The sequence below is a fragment of the Pipistrellus hanaki genome (genome assembly GCF_964339955.1).
Source record: "Pipistrellus hanaki genome assembly, chromosome: 10".
In the NCBI taxonomy this organism is placed as follows: Eukaryota; Metazoa; Chordata; class Mammalia; order Chiroptera; family Vespertilionidae; genus Pipistrellus; species Pipistrellus hanaki.
In genome coordinates, this window is record NC_140512.1 from 28,599,330 (window position 1) to 28,622,851 (window position 23,522).

The window sequence follows — 23,522 nt, forward strand, 5'->3', positions numbered from 1 at the left end:
TTGCTTCCCCCTTCCCCTACCCCCCCGCCCCAAGTGTTTATTCAGGAGCCTTGCTTTTTTTAAAAACCATAAAGCCCTTGATACTAATCGTTAATACCAATGTCATGATAAAAAAAAAAAAAAAAAAAAAAAAAAAAAAAAAAAGGTGGAGGAATGGAGGATGGAACAAATTCTTTTAACACTCTTTCCAATAAGAGATACTGTATGTCCCCTCCCCTGAATCTTTGAACTCACTTCTAACCAACAGAATGTGGCAGAAATATCACACATAACCTGTTCTTGGGGATACTGCCTGGCTTTTGAGCCAGGAGGTACCGTGTCTAAGTCCAACTACTTTGAAGCCTTGATGCCGAGAGGAAGCCTCGGCCACGTGGAGAGGCAAGGTACAGGTGCTCTGGTCCACAGCCCCCGCCCAGGTCCAAGCCTTCATCAAGCTGGGCGCCTGAAACCCAGTCTTGAAAGTGAAGACATCTCAAGATGAATCAACCTCTCAGCTGCTGGGTCATTTCCCGTTGGAGCCATAGACATCATGGGGCAGAGACACACCATTCTCACTGTGCTTTGTCTGAAGTCCCCACCCAGGGAAACCTTGAGCGTAAGAAAACGGTTGTCCTAAGCCCCTAAACTTTGGAATAATTTTACTACACAGCCACACTAACTAAGAAGAAGTAGTTTAACAGAAAAAATATGATTACTTGAAATTTTTTAAAAATGCAAACAATTCCTTTGGTCCTCTACTAAACGCCTTGTGGTTATACCTCACATTTAATTGGCTGGAAACACCATACATTTTCATTTCTGTTTTGTTCTATTTCCATTCCTCCCTTCTTTCCCTTTACTTTCTTTCCTTCCTTCTTTAATAATACTGTTCTTTGTAACTGGTCATGACTAAGTAGTATCAGACCCCTAAAAAGATTACAATCAACCAATCTAAGCAGAAAATGAAGGTGGTTGGAATGGTAGCACCAAATAGTAGTACTGGGATGAGGTTCATGATGGGACTGGCCACTTGGGCCTCAGGACTTATAAGGACAAATGTAGCTGTTTATATGTTGTGTCAAACTCTTGAGGACAGGCATTTTCAACCGGTATGCCGCAATAATTTTTTAAACATGCAATACTTGACTATTTAATCAGAGGCACTGACCTCTTTACCCTTAGGTTGTCAAATAAAAAATGGCAATAGCCAACACAACAGCTGTCTGGTGTGTATGAATTGAAATTATATCTTTTTTTTGTCAGATTAGCAAAAAATATAATACATTTTTTATGTGCCACTGAATTTTAGTAATTAGTTTATGTATGCCATGATAAAAACAAAAAAAGGTTGAAAATTGCTGCTTTAGAAATGTATGTTAGTCAATCTTCCTTACAGAATTTCACCACGCAGAGAATTTGAAGCCATTTTAAAATTCCTACCGAAATATCTAAATCAATTCTGCCACAAATGATATGACTACCTAAAATATCACTTAATATTGTTTGTTTAAAATTATATTCAGAATTTAATGAAACATCAGTGGATGAATTGGCTTAGAAAGGCTATAATAGTGTCCAATCTACTCACTAATCATTAAATTATTAAATAGCTCCTAAATCCAATTTCAGAATCCAATTTACTATTATAGTAGAGAGCTACATAGTTTTCTAAAGAGTTTTAAATGCAATAATAGCAAGGAGTGAATAAAAAATAAAATTTTTAGTGTCAAGAAAATTACTGTAATAGAGTAGTCTTTAGTTTTAGTTTAACTATTCTCAGTCACTCAACAGATATTTATTGAAAACTACAAAAAAGCCATGGTCTGAATAAGACCATGGAAAATAAGATTATAAATTTTAAAAAAGCAATGCAGAATAACAAAACAGAATCGAGATGTCTGTATTTAAGAAAGGGCTTCCTATGACCTCATAGCATTGTGGTCAGGCGTTGTTCTAGATTTTAAGGATAAAGCATTGAACAAAACAAAAATTCCTTCCCTTCTCGAGCCTACATTCTAATGGGTAGCCCACATGCTATATTAATTCATGCATTACTTCAACAAATACTGGTGTGGTAGGCACAATGGAAAGATGTGCTACTGTAAAGTTCTCAAGAATAAGAAATCAGACAAACTTACCATTTTATTACTACAGAACTAAAAGAATGGCACTGAGGACTTTATAAATATGCCAGCATTTTCATGTCACCAGCTCTTAGATTTTGAAGTGTAAGAAATTCCAGACATACAGAAATTTACAGTTGTAACTCACAGTTGTGAGCTATTACAATATAATAAACAAAACGGTTTATTCTTGTATTATTTATTAATGTATTTTTTTCCCATGTTAACTGGAAACCTACTTTTGCCCCACCCAGTGCATAGTGATCCCAGACTCTGAAGCCGTATTTCATCTTCACCAAGTTGTATTTCTCACCTCTACCTCAACTTAGCTCATCTTCTGCCACCGTCTTCTCTCCTTTTAATGAGTATGTGGTCCCTTCATGTCACAAAATACAGCTCTAGACCATTCTCTATGTGCCTAATGATGGGATTATTTCTTGATTTTTTTTTTTATTTCATCAATTAAATTGGGGGGAAAACTACTTTTTCATGAACAAAGATGCCACTCTTAACTCATCTCAAAAGTCCTGTTTCTCTAGGATTAGGATTTGGTACCAGTGAGACAACCATGCTCTTACATAGTTCTCTTTGAGATCAATGCCATCTCTCTACAACAGCCAACTTTTAAGGAGTAGAGAGTAATGCCTCTGAAATAGCCTTTTTCTTTTTTAAAAAAATGTATTATTATTGATTTTAGAGAGGGAGGAAAAGGGAGAGAGAGATAGAAACATCAATAATGAGAGAGAAGAATCGATTGGCTGCCTCCCGCAGGCCCCTATCCAGGCATGCATCTCTGACTGGACTGAATCTGGGACCCTTCAGTCCCCAGGCCGATGCTGTATCCACTGAGCCAAACCCACCAGAGCACAGCCTTTTTTCTCTTTTGCAAAAACTAACTGGTGTATAGTTGAGAACCCAACTGGTATTACAAACCCCAAGTTCTAGACTAATGATTAATAGTTAGCCAAATTACCACTGATTAACCACTCATGAACTTAAAATAATTTGTAATGACTAGCAGGATATCAAAACTTTTCTTTTGTGTCTTAATGTGTAAAAAATGTGTTACTTGAAAGAAGGGATTCTTTACCTGTTCTTTATGAAGAATTCCATGTTTTAATACACTTCCTTTCTCAATTAGTTCTGGGAGGCTGTTCTAGCCCAATCTCTAAATCTGTCTCTTGGTTTCTCATGGCACAACAAGAAAACATACCATTTTAACTCAAGGCTATTTAATAACTTCTTTAAGTGATTCTACAGGGTTGGAATGTAGAAAACATCAACTAAATTTCCCAACTTACCATTCATTGAAATGCAAAGATGTTGGTTGTTTATCCTGTTCTGTTGCAGAATAAGTATTAACTGTTAACCCAACTTTATGCTTTATGTCTTCTAAAAAGAAAGCATTTTAGGCCACGTTAATGTTCCCTACTAACCATTAGGAATACATAAAAGAAATTGTGACATTGCTCAGCAATAAAAAGCAGTAAAGAAAAAAGATGCAGCAGTCCTCCACCCTTATCCATAGGGGATATATTCCAAGACCCCCAGTGGATGTCTGACACCGTGGATAGTATCGAACCCTATATATACTGTATTTCTGTTATATATTCATCCCTATGCTAAAGCTTAAAAATTAGGCACAGCAAGAGATTAACAACAATACTAAACAGGACAATTACTGTAATACACTAAATAAAAACTATGTGAATGTGGCCTCTCTCTTTCTATCTCAAAGTATCTTATTGTACTATATTCACCCCTCTTCCTCTTGTGATGATGTAAGATGATAAAATGCCTACATGATGAGATGAAGTGAATGATGTAGCAGCCTCAGCATACAATTTTTCCCCCCTTATTAATTTGAGAACATTCACTTTTTCACTTAAAGGAAACATTTTATGGCTCTTCTTTGGCATATGTGAACTCTCAGCATCACTACCCTTGTGCTTTTGGGTCCTTAGTAAGTAGAATAAGGATGGCCTGAACATAAGCACTGCCATACCAGGACAGTCTACCTGATAACCAAGGCAGCTGCTAGGTGACTCAAGGCTGGGGAGCACACACAGAGTGGAGACCCTGGGCCAAGGGATGGTTCACATCCCTGGTTGGAGGGTGTGCGATTTCATCACGCTACTCAGAACTGCGCGGGACTTAAAAGCTACGGGTTGTTTAATCTTGGAATTCTCCATTCTGTATTTTCAGATGGTGGTCAAGTTGACCGCTGGTCACTGAAACCACTAAAGACAAAACTGTGGATAAGGGGGGGGAGGGAGGGGAGGAAGAGAAAGGAGGGGAGGGGCGCTACTGTATTTCATTACATAGTAGTGTTCCTGAAAGAAAACGGTTTCCTTCTTGTGGACAGAAGTTCTTGGTGACTAAAATACAGAGTACATGGAATAAAATTTCAAACCACATGGCAGTTATGCCATAAGAAGAGCCTCTGAAAATTAATAAGCAGAAATTCCAATGTGTGGCCTGAAAAGGAGTAATTCTGAGATTTTGAAATTTAAAAAAGGGGAGAAAGAACAAGCAAGGAGTTCAACTCCTCTTTGAGTTAATCTCAGCAGTGAAACACAAAAGAAATCCTCAAGCTCCCACCCATCCTGACAATGTTCTCAGGGGCCCTGTGTCCTCAGACCCTCCTACAATAAATCTGTTTAATGGATAGCATACAGATTGGGTAAAGGGGACACCGACTACCAAGATTAAAGACTGTGCTTTACTATTATTAATATAAGTCCAATACACATCTTTTCAGAAACACCTCGCTCCATTCATACTTTAACACTGTGTAGGGGAGGAGTACTTCCAATCAGGAATCCAGATATCTGTATGCACATCAGTTTCCTCCACAAAATTATAATCTACCTGAGGAGAGGAATTCCTATTGTTAATAATACCTTATATCTGCCTACTAGTTGATCTTTATAGACATAATTTTATTTGATCACTGTAGTAGTAATCCCTATTAAGGGGAATTTTTAACACAGTTAGGATACATAAAGGAATTTATCTAGATCACTCAGTTAATAGATGGAAGAATGAGGATAGAATCAAAGTATTCTGACTCCTTTACAAACATACACAAGGAACTTCCATAGCTTCAGCAATGATCAGCTGTTATCTATACCGCATTTGAAATAAACTCTAGACCTGATACCATTTTCTTGGTAAACATTTCAAGATGTAGGTACTTTCTGTGATCACTGTCAGTTACCTTTTAAAAAATGTTGAGTATAGCAGATAATCAATAAATACTTTTTGAATATTATAGATCTTAAATGTGCTTTCAAACATTGTTACTCAATTCTAAAAAAAAAAAAAAAAATCAATTCTGCATTCCTAGATGGCACATACTCATTCATCCATTCACTCATTCTCAAGTATTTATTGTGAGCTACAAGATACCAGCCACCATGCTAAGTGCTTTGGGACAAGAAACAAGAAAACTCCCATACAAGCATAAGCTGAAGGAATTCACTACCAAATCAGTATTATAGGATATGTTAAAGGCACTTCTTGAAAAAAAAAAATAATAAAATGGCAATAACTACGTACCTATCAATAATTTCTTTAAATGTATATCAATTAAAGGCTCCAATCAAAAGATCCAGGGTGGCCAAATGAATAAGAAAACAAGATCCACATATATGTCTACAAGAGACCCACTTCAGGCCAAAAGACACACACAGACTGAAAGTAAAGGGATGGAAAAAGATATTTCATGCAAATGGGGGAAAAGCTAGGGTAGCAATGGTTTTATCAGACAAAACAGACTTTAAAACAAATACTGTAACAAGAGAAAAGGAAGAACCCGTCCATTCCACTTCTGGGTATTTATCTGAAGAAACCCAAAACATAAATTCAAAAAGACATATGTATCCTTACGTTCATTGCAACATTATTTACAATAGCCAAGATATGGCAGCAACCTAAGTGTCCATCAATAAATGAATGGATAAAGAAGTGGTACATAGGTACAAGGGAATATGTATGGTGTTATAAAAAAGAATGAAATCTTGCCATCTGCAACAATATCAATGGATCTGCAGGGCATTATGCTAAGAGAAGTGTCAGACAGAGAAAGACAAATACCACATAATTTCACTTATGTGTGGAATCTAAAAAAAATAAAATAAACAAAACAGAAACAAAAATCATAGACCCAAAGAACACTTTGATGGTTGCCAAACAAGAGGGAGATTGAGATTGGCTGGGGTGGGTAGGGAAGGGGGGGGAGGGGCAGGGAAGGGGGGGTGTGAAACAAAGGAAGGGATTAGGATGTGCAAATTGCCAGTTATGAAAACAGTCAGGGAGATGTAAAGTATAGCATAGGGAATATAGTCAATAATATTATAATTACTACATATGGTGTCAGATGGGTTGTAATAACTATGTATGGTGTCAAATGGGTACTTCTTATCAGAGTGATCATTCGTAAGCTATATAAATGTCTAATCACTATGTTCACCTGAAACTAACTATAATATTGTATGTCAACTATAATTGAAAAATTAAAAAAAAATTTTAAGCACAAGGAAAGAGTCTTTTCTTTTAGGGACCCTGCATTCAACTGTTCTAAGTGTGCACTATGTGCACATACATACATGTACACACACACCTACTGCATATGTCTTGAGACTAGAATTAGTTCAGGCTGGAAGAATACTTCTAAACTAAATCTATCAGTTTGTCAAGATGGAATTCAAATTCTCCATACACAAATTATGAAAAGATGTAGAAAACAAAGTTTAATATAATTTAGTATCTTGACATTCTTTTAGAAATTATTAGGAAAGTTTTACTTAATTCTGCTCCTCCTAAGAGTTTTTCCAGTATAGAAAGCCAACGATATTAAAATTAGTGGAGAAAAATAAAAGATTCAAGCAATTGATTAAAATGTATCCCTTACATTCTTATATTTAAAAATGTTCAAATAATTTTCAACTTTTACTGAATGTGTGCATGTTTCCTAATGTTAATGTCATGTAAATTAAGTGCAAGACTGTACAGTTCATTAACTATGGGAATGACTTAAATTTAAAACTTCCTTTAATATAAGCTATATTGGAGTAAAACAAAATGAAATGGTCTCTTTTCAGTACTCTTTATTTTTCCCAGGAATCAAATAAGGGTAATCCAATATACCGATGCATTTCCAAACCCCCCCTCCCCTTATTTGACACTCCTTAGCATTAATATTCATGTGATGGGACACTCCATATAGTTCCCACCTTCATAAATGAACCTCCTTCCATTATTTACACATTCTTATTTTCATTTTATTTCCACTGGATGTAGAATGTAAATGGCCATGACCACTAGATATAATACATCCTGTCTTGAGGGCTTACAATGGGGGTATGGATGGGTAGAGGATCAGAAGAGGGTGGTTAGAAGGAAGGTTAACATTTTATCTTTTATAACAGACATATGGGGGCAGAGATATACTAAGTGCCACAAAGCAGAAGTTTTATCAAATGGAGGTATTAAGGAGCACACCACCAATGAAAACGAACGTGGCTTCAGAGCTTGGCTAGGAAGGGCGAGCAGCATTTCAACAGGTGGAAACAGTGGTGCAGGGAGGGGCACTGCCGGAGATTAGGCCCAATTAAAGTCACAGAGGTGGCCAAAACCGGTTTGGCTCAGGGGTAGAGCGTCGGTCTGCGGACTGAAAGGTCCTAGGTTCGATTCCGGTCAAGGGCATGTAACTTGGTTGCGGGCACATCCCCGGTAGGGGGTGTGCAGGAGGCAGCTGGTCAATGTTTCTCTCTCATAAACGTTTCTGGCTCTCTATCCCTCTCTCCTCCTCTCTGTAAAAAAATCAATAAAATATATTTAAAAAAATAAAATAAAATAAATAAAGTCACAGAGGTGTATTTGAAGATGGCAGCAGAGGTACTCGCCACCTCCCACAATCACATCAAAATTACAACTAAAATACAGAACCACCATCATCCAGAACCCCTGGAAAGCTGGCTGAATGGAATCCCTACAACCAGAGAAGTACATAAGAAAGCACACTGAGACTGGTGGGAGGTGCATAAGTGTGGACCACACTGGTCTGGCACCCGCTTGCGCAGCTTTTTTAACTGGGAGAGAGATCTCTTTGGAGGCTGCCTGGAGGAGCCAGGGGTCCCAGCCCCACATCAGCCCACCAGCCCCGGGTCCCAGAGTTGTAAAAACCAGTGTGGATTGGGGCTCAGTGGCACACAGGCTGCTAGAGGCCCAGCTGCTCCTCTTAAAAGGCCGGCACCACGAACTGAACTGAACTTACAAGGTCCGGCTTCCTCTGAGCTCCAGCACCAGGGCGAGCCTTTGGGATATACAGACACATATGAGGAGGAACTGGATTGTCTGTCATCGGGGCAGGAACGTGGCTTTCTCACACACTGGAGGAGCCCGAGGAATCATTGTTCCTATGCTGGGTCGCAGGGCTGACTGGCAGCCATTTCTGTTTGCTTCGCCCTGGTGATTCCCTAAGACACTGCTTCATCCAATTTACAACCCCACTCAAGCTACCTGCAGCTGCTTTTACATATGAATGGTCTGTCCTTGGTGAGGCCACAATCTCTCCAACAAACTGAAGCTGGGTCAGAGTCCCAAACCTATCAATAAAAGGTCCAAGACCCGGTTCCAGCACCAGCCTGCCTTGCTTCATAGCTGGGCCTCATCTGGGCACTTCCAAGCCCGATACAAAGATGAGGAATCCACAGATCTCTCTCTAGCTCCTGCTGGGTGGCCCTAGGCAGTGGCTAACTTTGCATCTCCCTGGAGACCCAAGAGCCAGTGTGCCGAGTGGTTAGTGTCAGACCTTACTGGATTATAACTCTTCACATCCATGAGACACACACACTCAAGGGGCAGACTCAATGAGCGCCAAAGCCTCACTGAAGCAAGTCCTGCTCATTAGGGTTGTCTCCTGCACAGCAGCTCTTCCATTGTAGACACAGCTGGTCCTCACAGCCAACTGGCCTGGAGGACAATTCCTCCCAGTGACACAAACAGCAATCAAGTCTCAACTACAACAAGACTGAGCTCACAGCCCACAAAGGGGTGCACCGAGGGCTCCCAGCTCAGGTGACTGGGGAGGCTGAGCCACTGGGCCCTGTAGGACACCTACTACACAAGGCCACTCTACCAACTCAAGGAGACAGAGCAGCTCTACCCAATACATAGAAACAAACACAGGGGAGTAGCTAAAATTCAGAGACAAAGAAACATGTCACAAATGAAAGATATGGAAGAAAGCAAACTACTGAATACAGAGTTCAAAACCATGGTTATAAGGTTACTCAAGAATCTTCTAGAACCCTCCCGCCCCCCCCCCCCCAAAAAAAATAGAAAAGGACCAGTCAGAAATTAAGCATACACTGACAGGAATAAAGAATAATATACAGGGACTCAACAATAAAGGATTCTGAGAATCAAATCAAAGATTTGATATGTTAGCAAGCAAAACACTCAACCAGAAGAGCAAAAAGAAAAAAAGAATCCGAAAATATAAAGATTGTGTAAGGAGCCTGACATATTTGCCAATGTTATATCTGATAAGGGTTTAATCTCCAAAATTTATAGGGAACTCATACAACATAACAAAAACCCCTATGTTCATAGCAGCACAATAAAAACATGAGCAAAGACCCTAAATAGACACTTCTCAAAAGTGGACATACAGAAGGCCAAGAGACACACGAAAACATGCTCAAAGTCACTAATCATCCGAGAGATGCAAATCAAAATGACAATGAGGTACCCTCTCACACCTGTCAAAATGGCTATCACCAACAAATCTACAAACGACAAGTGCTGGCGAAAAGGGAACCCTCATGCACTGCTGGTGGGAATGCAGACTGGTGCAGCCACTGTGGAGAACAGTGTGGAGTTTCCTCAAGAAGTTAAAAATGGAACTCCCATTTGACCCAGTAATCCCACTTCTAGGAATATATCCCAAGAAACCAGAAATACCAATCAGAAAGGATATATGCACCCGTATGTTCATAGCAGCACAATTTACAATAGCTAAGATTTGGAAACAGTCTGAGTGCCCATCAGCATGTGAGTGGATTAAAAACCAGTGGCACATCTACACAATGGAATACTACGCTGCTGTAAAAAGGAAGGAATTCTTACCATTCGCAACAGCATGGATGGACCTGGAGAGCACTATGCTAAGTGAAATAAGCCAGTCAGAGAAAGATAAATATCACATGATCTCACTCATTCTTGGAATATAATGAACAACATAAACTGATGAACAAAAATAGATCCAGAGACATAGCAGCATGGAACAGACCATCAAACTTTAAAGGGAAGGCAGGGGAAAGGGGGTGGGAGTGGGGTAAGAGATAAAAAAAGACTTGTATGCATGCATATAAGCATAACCAATGGACACAGACAGTGAGGGCATGTGCTGGGGAGAAGTCAATGGGGGAAAACAGAGACATAAGTAATTTTTCAGACTTGTGGTCGGCAAATCGCGGCTTGTGAGCCACATGCGGCTCTTTGGCCTCTTGAGTGTTCTAAGTCCACTTCTTCAAAATACACTCATCCAGGCTGAAAACCGACTTCTACTTATGGGCCAGGAAATTTCAATCGCGCTGTATGTGCGCACCCGCACTTGGTATTTTGTGGAAGAGCCACACTCGAGGGGCCAAAGGGCCGCATGTGGCTCCTGAGCCGCGGTTTGCCGACCACTGCTTTAGACGATAAAGAATTAAAGAAAAAAAGTCAGATGTAGATGGCAAGGTGCACACTCAGGGGAAATAGAGTAGACTGCCTGTAAGATACATGTAGAAACCACACAATGAAAACAAGAAAATCCTATTATAGCAGAAGTCAGTATTAAAGACAAAAAAAAAATTTTTTAAAAATGGAGTCACAGGAAAAGTTTAAACATCAATTAGCATTTGAAGGCTTTTTCTAAATAGTCTTGGTGTGCAGATGCATTGCAGTTAATACCCACTGATCTCCCTCCCAGTGTTTAGCCTGAGATACTTGCTAATGTTGTAGGCAACTCCAAAAAGATGAAAAGTTCTCACTGGAAGGTTTATAACTTAACTTATTTTACTTCGTTCATTCAGGACACATATAGTGGGCAGCTAATAGTTATGGTCACTGTACTATTCATGAATACAACAGATACAGTTCTTGTCTTCACATCAGGGGAAACATAAAATCATTAAACTGAAAATATTTTATATCCCAAAGGAGGGTTTTCAGATATGTAATGAACATGAGTCATCCTATCCTGTTGACACTGGATATAAACCTGTCATTTGAATCTTAGCTCTCCTCAATTTGTAGCTATAATGTATATCAATGTGGAATAAAACAGCTGACTAAAAAGACAATTCTTTTAGGCATTTACAAAACAATTCCTACATAGACCAAAGGGGATTGGGCTAAGGTAAATCTAAGACCCCTTCCAATTCCAAAATTCTTAGACTGTGATTCTAATTCTATTGATCTAAAATCCTTTAGGGCCGAAGCCGGTTTGGCTCAGTGGTAGAGCGTCGGTCTGCGGACTGAAAGGTCCCAGGTTCGATTCCAGTCAAGGGCATGTACATTGGTTGCGGGCACATCCCCGGTAGGGGTTGTGCAAGAGGCAGCTGGTCGATGTTTCTCTCTCATCGACGTTTCTAGCTCTCTCTCTCCCTTCCTCCTCTCTGTGAAATATCAATAAAATATATTAAAAAATAAATAAATAAAATAAAATCCTTTAGGAAGGCCAGATAATAAGAATCAATAATTAAAATGGCTACATAAATGACAAAGCCAATAGTTGCCCAAATTTCGGTAAACTTCTAAATGTTTAGTAATCATCCTATCCCAAATATCCTATCCAAACTGCACTTCCAGTTACTCCTATACACTCACCCAGATTCCTGTCACATGCCCTAAGGTGGCTTCCCATCACCTCGTAGCGGAGAGCAGCTACATATGCAGCTGGTAAAACAAAATCGGCTGTGACAGCCAACTGGTGCCATTCACAACAACTGCCCAGGGAGTCTTATAAAACGCCTCCCTCTGACTGCTGACCGGCCTGCCCCAGCAGACTTACCACCTATGGATCATTACTCAAATGGGGACCTTTATGTAGGCATGCTTCTCACCAACCACCGGTGCCCATGGTCAGTGCTGCCTCCTGGCCCTTCGACAAAGCTCAACACGACACACACTCCTTTCTCCTACCACCAAGCCTCCTGCACCCAGACTTCATCTGCTATGATCGACCACACCAGAAAGCTCTCGATTAACTCCCTTCAGGAGACGCTCATCTGAATGTCATGGGAATAGTAATAACGGTGCAATCAGTTCCAGAAGCAGGGGTAACATATTTGTTTATGTGTCTGGAGGTTGCTTTGCTTCCTAATTTTCAAGTATTATGGTGTTTATTTCATTAAATAAGTAGTAGATGCCAGAGCCACAATATGCATAGTTTACTCACAAAAAATTTTACTTCACTTAGAGTTAGTCAGAATAAAACAGCTATTATTACACTATGATTTTACTTCACTTAGATTTTTTCCTATTGTTCTTTGTCTAAAATGAACTCAATATTACTTAATTATTTAACTACATTATTTACTTGTATTAGCATTTAACTATAGCTATTTAAATCATCATAGTTATTACCAAATTATTTTAAAAAATATTTATTCATTTGGGAGAGAAACATTGATTTGTTGTTCTGCTTATTTATACAATTCATTGATTCTTCTCTGTGCCCTGACCAGGTATCAAACCTGCAACCTTGGCATACTGGGATGACACTCTAATCATTGAGTTACCTGATCTACCCAACTTCTTTAAAAGCAGAATTTAATGGATAATCATCATACTTTTTCCAGATCTACTTCAATAGGGCATACTGCAGAATTCAGGAATTTCCTGCATTGCTATGTCATTTATTCCTGGCAAACCATCACCTTTGTCTTCAAACAGTTCATTTTTTCCAGAAATGTACTCACTTAACTTCTCCCATCACACACAATTAAAAAGATTTTTTAAAAAGTGCTATTTAGCTTTTAGTACAAGTCAACTACTTCATCACGGCATGATAGAGAAGGTGCTTGACCTCTGGGCCTTAGTTTCTTGATGACATAAAAGGGCTGAAAGACTTCCAGAATGTCTTCCAACCTTAATATCCCTGCGTTTACAATGACACAGTATAAGTACTGAATGTCTCATTCTTAAAAAAACATTCCTAGGGGATCATTAATAGCGAGCCACGCTGTTGATTCATTTTGTGTTTTTGCCGTTTTATAACTGTATTCCGCAATCAGCAATTAGTTCTGATTCGCATGAACTGTCTGTAGATTTCTGGAAGTGGGGACAGGTACAAAGGTGACCAACCTACAGAGCTTGTCTGGTGAATCTTCATCCTCATTATGTTTTCTGGACAACCACACCCAGATATGGTATGGGACATTCCTTACTCCTTTGACCTAGACAGCTTTGTTCAGCCTGGTGCCAAGGTCTACATCTGGAGTTCCCATCTCCTTCAGGGCAAATCTCTGGATCTCCATGAGTGCCAGAGGGGCACGTATCTTGAAACCCACTCCATGGATGTGCTTGTGAATACTGATGGTGTATTCTCTGGTCACTACCTCGATGATGGCAGAATGGTCCTCCTCCTTCTCACCACCCTTTTTTGCAGAAGCCATTATGCCTGGCCAAAGTTGGACAAAGGTATCGTGGGAGAAGGAAAGTAGGGTTGCAAGTATAACTTCCAGGTCACCTGAAGGAGGCATATTGTTGGTTTTTTTTAAGGATAATTTACTTTTAACAAGGAGTCTGTTTTCATATATATTCACTTTACCATGTCTTAAAAATAGGAAAATACACCACTATACACATTCAAGTTTATACAAGTTTCCATCTTGTATACCATTTTCTTCTTGATAGAGAAATTCTAATAATGCCATGGTGATAATAGTTACGTAAAAATCATACAAGTGCAATGTCAACAATTCAGCATTACCAAGTTTTTCTGCAGGAAAGAAGAATGGGCAGAGTATCATTGTGAAAATGTTTATTTACTAAAGAACCTTGATAAATTGGATACTTTTCAAGGAACTCCTAGAGAATGGGAGACCAAACATACTTTTAACATACTGAAACTTAAAAAGAGACTTAAACGCCTGCTTTTCCTTTCACTGAAACAAGCTCTAATAAATGTACTATTCACCCACAAAATAATACTTTTATTCAGAATTCCCAGGTGACTCAGCTTTATGCTGCCTCATGTAATATGCCATATGTCTTCGACCCTTTTAATGACTAGGTTTTCCTTGAGAATATCACATTTTTTAAATTCTTTTTTTAATGATACATATTATTGAGATCTTTTAAAAAGAGAAAGTTGGTGTGAACTGCTGTAAAAAAGAAGGAATTCTTACCATTTGCAACAGCATGGATGAACTAGAGAGCATTATGCTAAGCGAAATAAGCCAGTCAGAGAAAGATAAATATCCATGATCTCATTCATTTGTGGAATATAATGAACAACATAAATTGATGAACAAAAATAGAACCAGAGCTGAAACCGGTTTGGCTCAGAGGTATAGCATCAGTCTGCCGACTGAAAGGTCCCAGGTTCGATTCCGGTCAGGGGCATGTACGTTGGTTGCAGGCACATCCCCGGTAAGGGGTGTGCAAGAGGCAGCTGGTCGGTGTCTCTCTCTCATCGACATTTCTAGCTCTCTATCTCTCTCCCTTCCTCTCTGTAAAAAATCAATTAAAAAAAAAAATATATATATATATAAATAGAACCAGAGACATAGAAGCATCGAACAGACTGTACAACCTATGAGGAAAGGCGGGGGTGTGGGGGAGGGGTAAGAGATCAACCAAAGGACTTGTTTGCACCTGAGCAAAACCAATGGACTCACACAGTAGGGGGAGTGAGGGCTTGTGCTTGGGGGAGGGGGTGCAGGGGAGAGGTCCATGGGGGGAAAGAAGACTCATGCAATATTTTAAACAATAAAGAATTTTGAAAGAGAGAAAGTTGGAAAACCCTCCTTGAATAATAATTATTGAGCTGCATGGATTTTTCTGTTGGCTTTATTACTTATTTATTTCTAACAAGAGAAAATAACCAAAATTAATACACACATAATGTATGGGAACCCCACACACATGACAGAGTCAGAGACCCACGTGCAAGAGAAGTTCCTCTGTTGGCTGATTAAATATGCTGACAAAAATAACTGAACTTATTTAGATGCCACAAGTTTATTCCCTGAAATGCCATGAGTTTTGGTTTCTAGAACCAGGACTTCGATTTGAATTGCTTTTATTGCTACACTAATAACTTGGATCCCTAAGGACAACACTGGTAGCACGGGTCTCTGTATGGACCCAATACTATCACGTATCAGGGTTATGTGATCATCTTATTCCTTCAACCACGGGGAATTACTGCAGGAGAGGTGCCAGGTGCGATTTATTCAAGTATATTTCCCAGCACTGAGCCCATGGTTTTTAAACAGTAGGCTCTTCCTAAATCTTCGTTGAATAAAGAGAGCTCAAATGTTCATCATCTATATTGTTCATGTGTCAATGTCTTCGTACATTGATCGGTTTGTATGTCTCTAAGATGAAATTTAATCTTCAAGAAGCATTTAATTCTGATTAGTGTTTTGGTTATCTTACCTATTCAATCAGCAAACTCCTGGTAACCAAATTATCACACACAAAAAAAAATTAGTTGCTCTATTGGTTAGGTTAAATATAGTAAACCAAGCCAATGGAAATAAAGATAATGGATTTTTAAAAAGAAAAAGAACTTCTCATCCCGTTACAAGGTAAGTTCTAGAAGGGAAGACTTTTCCTAACTTGTTTGCTGCTGGATCCCCAGCTTCTACCCCGTTTCCCCGAAAATAAGACAGTGTCTTATATTAATTTTTTCTCCCAAAGTTGCGCTAGGTCTTATTTTCAGGGGATTTCTTATCTTTCCATGCTCTAGGTCTTATTTTCAGAGGATGTCTTATTTTCGGGGAAACACGGTAGCAGCGTCCTGTTCATAGTAGGCCCTCAATAAATACTTGAATGAACAGATTGCTGATAAGCCATATTATCCTACCTGCTTGTACATATTTAGTTCAGAATGTCAACAGAATTCATTTGTAGGGTGCAAAGCTCCAGTATAGGTTTATACGGAAGTCTGATTATGGCAAAGGCTCTAGGATTTGGGATTACCAACCATAAAGTGAGGGTAACTTTACATCCCAGACTGATCAAGCCTTGGCTACAACACTGCAGGTAAGCAAGAATTTCAAGTCATTATCCCCACACATGTAGGCAGTGCCAGTGCCAACAATAAGTCAACTTTTCTGGCAAACCCATCAAAATTAAACGTTGAACTTTTTTGGGGAAAAAAGCTAATATGTTTATTAGGCTCCTTCAAGCTTAGAGGCTTAACTATCTGTGGGAAGGGCCTATAATTACGATAAATTACTTGTGACTTGAAGGCACTTATAAAGGCATCTGCCCTTTTAAGAAACCTTTAAAGAACCAGCAACAATCCTGTGGGGCAGACAATAAATCACTGGTTTGGGAGCTCAATTTTGACAACTCTACCTGGGAAGGAAAAGAATTATAGTCACCTGTCCTCGATTTCCTGACCCTGCAAATATCAGCAACCCCTGAAGTCCAGAACGCTGGCCTAGCCACAGGAGTCACGGGGGCCAAAGACTGCCCCAAGGCAGGGGCGGAAGCGAAGAAACGGGAAGGAAGCAAACTGGAATGTAGGTCTGCAGCTTGTGAGGATGACATCATCAATAATTTTCTCAAGTGCCACCGGAACTTCATGGCATATGACTGATGGGCGTTTCTGACAAACTACAGGCTCATTATATTCAAGCAGCTTCTTGGGTCCAGAGCTGACAATGACTGGGCTTAAGTATGATTTGTCCTAGAGTACGAGTCAGGCGAACTGATGCCTTCCGTACGACCAGAGCCCACGAATCTGCCTGAAGACAAATAATACTTGGACCTCTGAAACACTTCTAAATGGACAAAGTGCTCTCACAGACGCTGCCTCAGCTTCTCCTTACTGCTTATAGGAAGAAACTTGACATGTAAAGATAATTTCAGAAAACGACCCCCGTCTCCAATGCATCAGTATAGCTTCCTGTAAATGCTCTGTACAGAATCTAAGTCATGGAATGGTTCCAGATCTCCGAGGACACACCAAGCTCAGTAGGCTACATCCAGAGAACACAGATCTGCCCACATCAACTAGCACAGTGGTCGGCAAACTCATTAGTCAACAGAGCCAAAGATCAACAGCACAATGATTGAAATTTCTTTTGAGAGCCGAAAACTGACTTCTGCGGGTGGGCCACGAGGTTTCCATCGCACTGTACGTGCTCGCCCGCACGTGGTATTCTGTGGGAGAGCCACACTCAAGGGGCTAAGGAGCCGAAATGTGGCTCTCGAGCCGCAGTTTGCCGGCCACTGAGAACTAGCACAATGGCCAAAACAACCTTCCTCTGTCACAAGAATAGCCTGTGCTTTGTACAAAATAGGGTGGCATAGGGGTGCCTCGATAACACTTCTACATCGGAAGGGCAGCATCCGATTTACACACGATGATCACCCTTGATTGGGCACTCTCCAGAGGTAACAAACAAAATAAAACACGAATTTTAGTCCTACAATTCTAGTAGTGGGATTCATCCTTTGGGAAACACCTAGGTGATTCCTCTAGGAAGATAACTAAGTTACAGGGGACAAAACGCACCCTCGTTTTCCCCTCCATGATCGCAAAGACTCCCCCCAAAAGGGTTTTTGTGGGTTTTTCAAGAAAGAAAACACACACACACACACACACACACACACACACACACACACGGCAACCTACTGCTTTTATATGTGATCCCATCTTCCTAAAACACAGTTCTCCCAATCTCATTATCTTTTGTCCCTCTCTGCTTTACTGTGAAAGTGGAGGAATAATGGGGTCCTTATCTTTATAGCCATTTACTGCCTTATTTATGTATTTATGATTCTTCGCTGCCTTCTGGCCCGAGTCTAACTGGGTCAGGAACAAAGTGCCACACAAATCACCAGCCTGGAATAAGAGGAGACAAGTTAAAACCTCCCAGGATGCATCTGTACACACTTGGGTTCCCTGAGTCTGTAGAAAGCTTGGTATTTCAAAGGTCAGTCTTGGGTCTCTCCACTTTGATGACTAATGTTAAATTGTTTGACTCGTTACAAAAATATTTAGCTGTCCTTATTTACATATTTCCATCCACAGCGCACACAGTAGGCACATATTTGTTGAACAGAATCCCTAGATGGATGAGAAGTCAGGAAGAAGACCCCAAGGCCTCTTTCCAACACATTATCTCAAGAGATGAGGGAAGGTAAAAGCACGCCCTAATTCGTAGATGGTTCTGGGCATGCATTCCTTTCTGACTTCAAACTATTCATCTGTTTAGAAAATAAAAAGAAAACACATCACACAGTGTCAACCACACAATGAGGAAATTCCAGGATCACTAAGAAAACACCATTATCCTAAGGCGCGTGTATACACACACACACACACACACACACACACACACTCTACCACACAGGAGTGACTTCAAGAACTTTTGTCTCCCCACACACTGCATAACCCTCCAGAAAAAGGCAAAGGCAGAATTCAGAATTTAGAATCGAAGGTTCCATACCTTGGACTCATATCTACCCCGCTGGAGAAGTAATCCAAAGACTATGTTGGCCCAGAGACACCAGGCAATATTTTTAGAATACTTAAAAGAACACTGCTGGAAAATGGGCATCAGCACGTTAGTGCTTAGACCATCATTATCTCATCCATAAAGAGAAACCCTGGCTGTGATTGGCGAAAGTATTGTTTCTGCATTTTTTTAACCTTATGTATATATATCAGTCAATTTCTCTTCCTTCCAATTACCATGCATCCTGCTACCTCTCTCACTTACACTCAGTCTCTCAAAATTTCCCCAGTGGCCTGGGAACTACTGGGGGCGGGGGTCAGGGGGGCGGGCTGGCAGGGCGTGTCCCAGGTTGGCTTGTTCTGTACCTAAAGGGCACCCAACTCCCCAGACCCCCTTCGGGGCCCGCAGGGAGGGAAGCCTGCCTAGAGGTCCCATGTTCTGATGTGTCTTTCTGCTCGCTTGTCTGGCAAGGTCACAGGCTCCCTCCGGCTCGTGGCTCTGTCAACAAGACTTATTCTCTCTGTAAGGCCAACGGGTCCCCTCCTCCCTGGCCCTTTGGGATCCCTCCCGGCCCAGCACTTTGCGGGTGCGGGCCACCCCCGGCGGCGCGGGCAGGGTTCCCCGGCTCACCTGACCACGTTGGGGTGCTCGAAGGTCTCCAGGTGCCTCAGCACCGCCACCTCGCGGATGGTGGAGAGCGGCATGCCCTCCTCGCCCGTCTGCACCCGCACGCGCTTCAGCGCCACGAAACGGCCTCCGTTCTTGAGGTCCCGGGCCTTGAACACCTTCCCGTAGGCGCCCTCCCCGATCTCCGCCACGCACTCGTACTGCTGGTCCGCGCGGCTCAGCCCGTCCTTCTCCATGCCGCCCGCGCACCGCGCCGCTGCAGCGCGCTCCGCCGGTTCGCGACCGCCGCTCGCCCTCTCCGGGACCCCCGGCCGGCTGCCCGGCGCCCCGGGGCCGGCTCTGGCTCCCCCTCACCCGGAGCGCTCCGGCTCTGGCGGCCGGCGGGGCTGGATGGAGCGACCTCCCCGCGGGCGGGCGGGCGCGACACTTGGTGCCGCCGCCGCGAAACTCCGCCTGCCGCCGGGGCGCAGAGGAGCCGGCCGATCCCTCCTCTCCCTCCTCCCCGAAGCGCGCTCCGCCGCCGTTACAGACGCCGGGCCGTGCACATAGTCTCCGCCGGGGCGCGTCTCCGTCCGCGATCGCTCCACCTAAAAGGAGAGATGGGGGGACAAGAGGAAAGCGCAGTCAGACATCCCGAGCGCCGTCCTCCGGGATCCTGCAGGCTCCCCTCCTCCTGCACCAAGCCCCCGTCGCTACCCTCCGCGCGCTCCTGCCTTCTCCCCCGGACCCATGAATCTGCCTGGCGGGTTCTCCCGAGAGAAAAGCCAAGTTACTTTTCTTTCCCCGGAGGGCCGGGCCGGCGCGGCGCGGCGCGGGGAGGCAGGGGCCCCTCGGGGATGAGCGCGGCGCGGGGCGCAGGAGCGGGCGGGGGCGTGCCGGGCCCGGAGGGAGCCGGGAGCCGGGAGCCGGGGGCGGGGAGGCGCCGGGCGTCAATGTCACGGCTTCTATGTATCCCCGGATCCTGGTGTTGTGTGTGGCTCCCCGCCCCGGGACGCGCGGGGTGAGGGGCCCCGGGGTGCCGGGGCAGGTTCAGGGGTCGCGCACACGCTGCTGCGGAGGGGCTGTGGGTCCGCCCGCCCGTGTGGGGCCGCGGAGGGTGGGTGGAGGGCTCCCAGGACCCTGTAACTCGATGCTTGGGGGAGTGTTGCGAGAAGGGGTGGTCAGACATCTGCTCGAAAATTGCTTCCTTTCTTTCTACTTTCAGTTTTTCTTACCAGGAAACATTTTTTAAAAAACGACTTGCAACACAAATGGTCTTTTGGGGGGTGGGGGTGGGGGTAAAAGGAGTCCGGGGTTGGGAATGGCACTCTTCCTTCGCCAACGCGGGAGGACCTCCCTGGTTGGAAACCCATCCGGCCGGCAGAGGTGGGGGTTCCCGCTATTCGCAGGGAAGGGGTGGGGAGTGGGGGGTGGACGGTGGGGGTCCTGGGTCGAGGGAGTCGCCCACGGGACTCCCAATGTGGGAGAAAGGGTGTTAGTTCGCCACATTTTAGCTCATCTCTTTAAAGAATAACTGGAAGGAGAAAGGTAACACACTGTAACCCGCCCTGAGATGTCCAACCGGTTCCAACACCGGAGGAAAACTCAATTTCCCCAGGAAGAAGGGTGGGGGTGGGGTGCGGGGAGAAAAGGCTGAGCCCCGGGGGGTGGGGGATGAGAGAGAGAAGAGGCTCCACTCTCGCGGCGCCGGGGCTCTTCCCGGCTCCCGGGATCGTGTCCGATGTCCGCAGCCGAGGTTTCCATTCCCCTTTCGGCTGAAGGCCTGGTGCCTTCTGCAGCCAGTCGCCCCTGCCCCCATTCTCCCCACCCCCCCCCCCCCGCAACAAAGTGTAGGGTGGTGTGTGTGTGTGTGTGTGTGTGTGTGTGTGCCGGGGGTGGTGGGGAGGTCACCTCCCCTCCCCATTCATTTTGCAATTCAGTTCCCAGGAAACCTGCCCCCCGCGGCCACCGCAGCCCCGGCGGGAGGCTCGCCGCGCCGGCCGCGCGCCCGCCTCCCCGGCCACCTGGGAGTTACCTGCCCCGCACCGCGGCCGCCGCCTTCCTCCAGGAATGAGCCCCACAAACGGCGCGACCCCCGCTGCGTGCGGGCAGAGGGGACGGCCGCGGGGGGGGTGGGGGGGAGCCTCTCCCGCTTACGCCGCTCCGACTCCTCTTAGAGGGGGGCGGGCGAGTCCGGGGGGAGCCGAGGAGCCAGCCCCCGCCGCCCGCCGAGGACCCGAGCCAGGCCGAGGGCCACACAGGTAGCGGAGGAGCCGCCGCCGGCAGCGCAGCGCAGCCCGCCCGCCCTCCGGTGTCCCCACCCCCGCAGCCCCATCCCCGCCCCCCAGCCCCATCCCCGCCCTCCCGTGTCCCCACCCCCCCATCCCCGCCCCCCGGCCCCCTCCCCGCCCCTCCGGCCCGGGCTCCGCGGCGAAGGAAGCGGCGCGGACGTCCCACCCCCGCAGGGAACTGCGCCCACTGCGCCCGCCGCCCCCGCCCGGCCCCGCACCGCCCGGCCCCGCGGCCCCTCCTCGCTCCCCAGACCATCGGCTCCGAGCGGGGAGAAACCGGGAGCACCGGCGCCTTCGCCCCCCCGCCTCCCCCTCCTCCACTTTTTTTTCTTTTTCTTTTTCTGTTGTTGTTGTTGCTTTCCCACGCTGGCTGAATGTGACTTGACCCCATTTCAAAAAGTTTGACATCGTGCTTCCACATTTCCGCATTCCTCCGCGACTACAAAGGCTGCAGCCGCCTCCTTCTGCTTTCTGTCTCTGCGCTCTGTCTTCGCACTCAATGAAATCCTCCATGTGCCTCCCTCTCCCCGAGCCCGCCGAGCCGCTCCCCCGAGGGTCGCCGCGGCGCAGCGCCGGGAGGCCGCCCCGGGGCCCCGGCTCCCGCGGGAGCGCACGGCGCGGAGGCGCCCACGTGCGCGCGGGCCGGCGGGCGGGCTGCTCCCCGCGGGGTGTGCGTTTGCAATATTCCGATAGATATGTGAAATTCTGAAAAAAGTAAACTGGGAGAAACTAAAGCAAGCCTGCCCCGAGTCCACGCGGGGCTCCAAAGCCTGGGCGCCGGGCAGCCTGCATGCGCTCCCCCCGGGGCGCGCACCTCCCCCGCGGGGGCTGCCGGCGGGGGGCCTGCGCTCGCAATTCACCTCGCGGTGGGCGAGCCGGAGAGGGAAGCTTTCGTGGGAAACCCACTGCGGGGCACGGACACACATTCTCCCGCACAGAGTCCCCCGGAGGCGGGGCATTTCACACCCTGTACATGTGGGTTCTTGTAGGGCCGTCCTTGTGGAGTTTTAAATTCCGTTTGCAAACCCTGCACCAGGGGTGTCGGTGCTTGTGCGCACGGCTGTGTGGGAGCGGGCACCGGGTTTCGGAGTCCCTAAGTGGGACACTTGGGTGTCCCTAAGTGTGCGATGTCCTCCTTTCCAGTCCGATTGGAAGAGAGACTCCTCTAGCTCCCCCAAACGGGACCCCGTAACTACCCCGCCCCGGTGCGCAAAGGGTTAATCGAAGAGGATCCCGAGGACATACCCTCCCCACCCCAACAGTCACCCCCACACCCTCACTTCCGACCCCTAAGCCGCGGGCCCAGACCTCCCCCGGGGGCCCCCTCCCCCTCCCACCCCGCAGCCCACCCACCCGCCCGCCCGGGCGCCCAGACCCTCACCTGGGCGGCCCGGCCGCGTCCGGCCTGCCGAGGGGCCGCGGTGTCAGGCGCCCTCCGCACGTGTCGGCGGCGGCGGCGCGCGGAGCAGGTAACCGGCCGGAGGAAGGAGTCACCAGCTCGCGGGCGGCGAGGGGGTGGGCACTGCGGCGGAGGCGGGCGGAGGGACGGCGGAGGGCGCCGCCCGCCCGCCCGCGAGGCTCGCAGGGGGTGGACGGGAGCCGCGGGGCTCCGGCCGGCGCGCGGGGCCCGGGCTGGGGAGGCGGCGGCGGGGCGGGGGCGGGGGCGGGGGCCGGCGCTGCCCGGACCCACCGGGCGGGCGCGGGGCTGGGGGCTCGCGGCGCGGCGGCCGGCAAGTGTGCAAATGAAAGCCTTCCGGAGCGCCCGGCGGTGCTCCCAGCCTCCCGGCTCCCCAGCCCGGGGCTCCAAGTGGGGAGCGAGGCGA

At 45.7% G+C, this 23,522-nt stretch overlaps 1 protein-coding gene and 1 pseudogene across 5 annotated transcripts in view; both read right to left on the reverse strand.

Annotated features, from left to right (window-relative positions):
* The window catches only part of CDK6 (cyclin dependent kinase 6), a 211,254-nt gene extending 187,951 nt beyond the window's left edge, over nucleotides 1-23,303 (reverse strand). The window contains exons 1-2 of one of the 4 annotated variants that reach the window (XM_084897451.1): nucleotides 21,444-21,706; nucleotides 19,433-20,016 (exon numbers count right to left, since the gene is read on the reverse strand). In XM_084897451.1, coding sequence (XP_084753577.1) covers nucleotides 19,433-19,665 — 233 coding nt within the window. In that variant the 5' untranslated portion in view covers nucleotides 19,666-20,016; nucleotides 21,444-21,706. The other 3 variants (XM_084897450.1, XM_084897453.1, XM_084897452.1) reach the window with 3 other exon arrangements.
* Nucleotides 13,134-13,912, reverse strand: LOC311629256 (large ribosomal subunit protein eL31-like; annotated as a pseudogene). Its single transcript has one exon. The product of its transcript is annotated as a large ribosomal subunit protein eL31-like (transcript).
* Nucleotides 23,304-23,522: the final 219 nt, after the last annotated feature.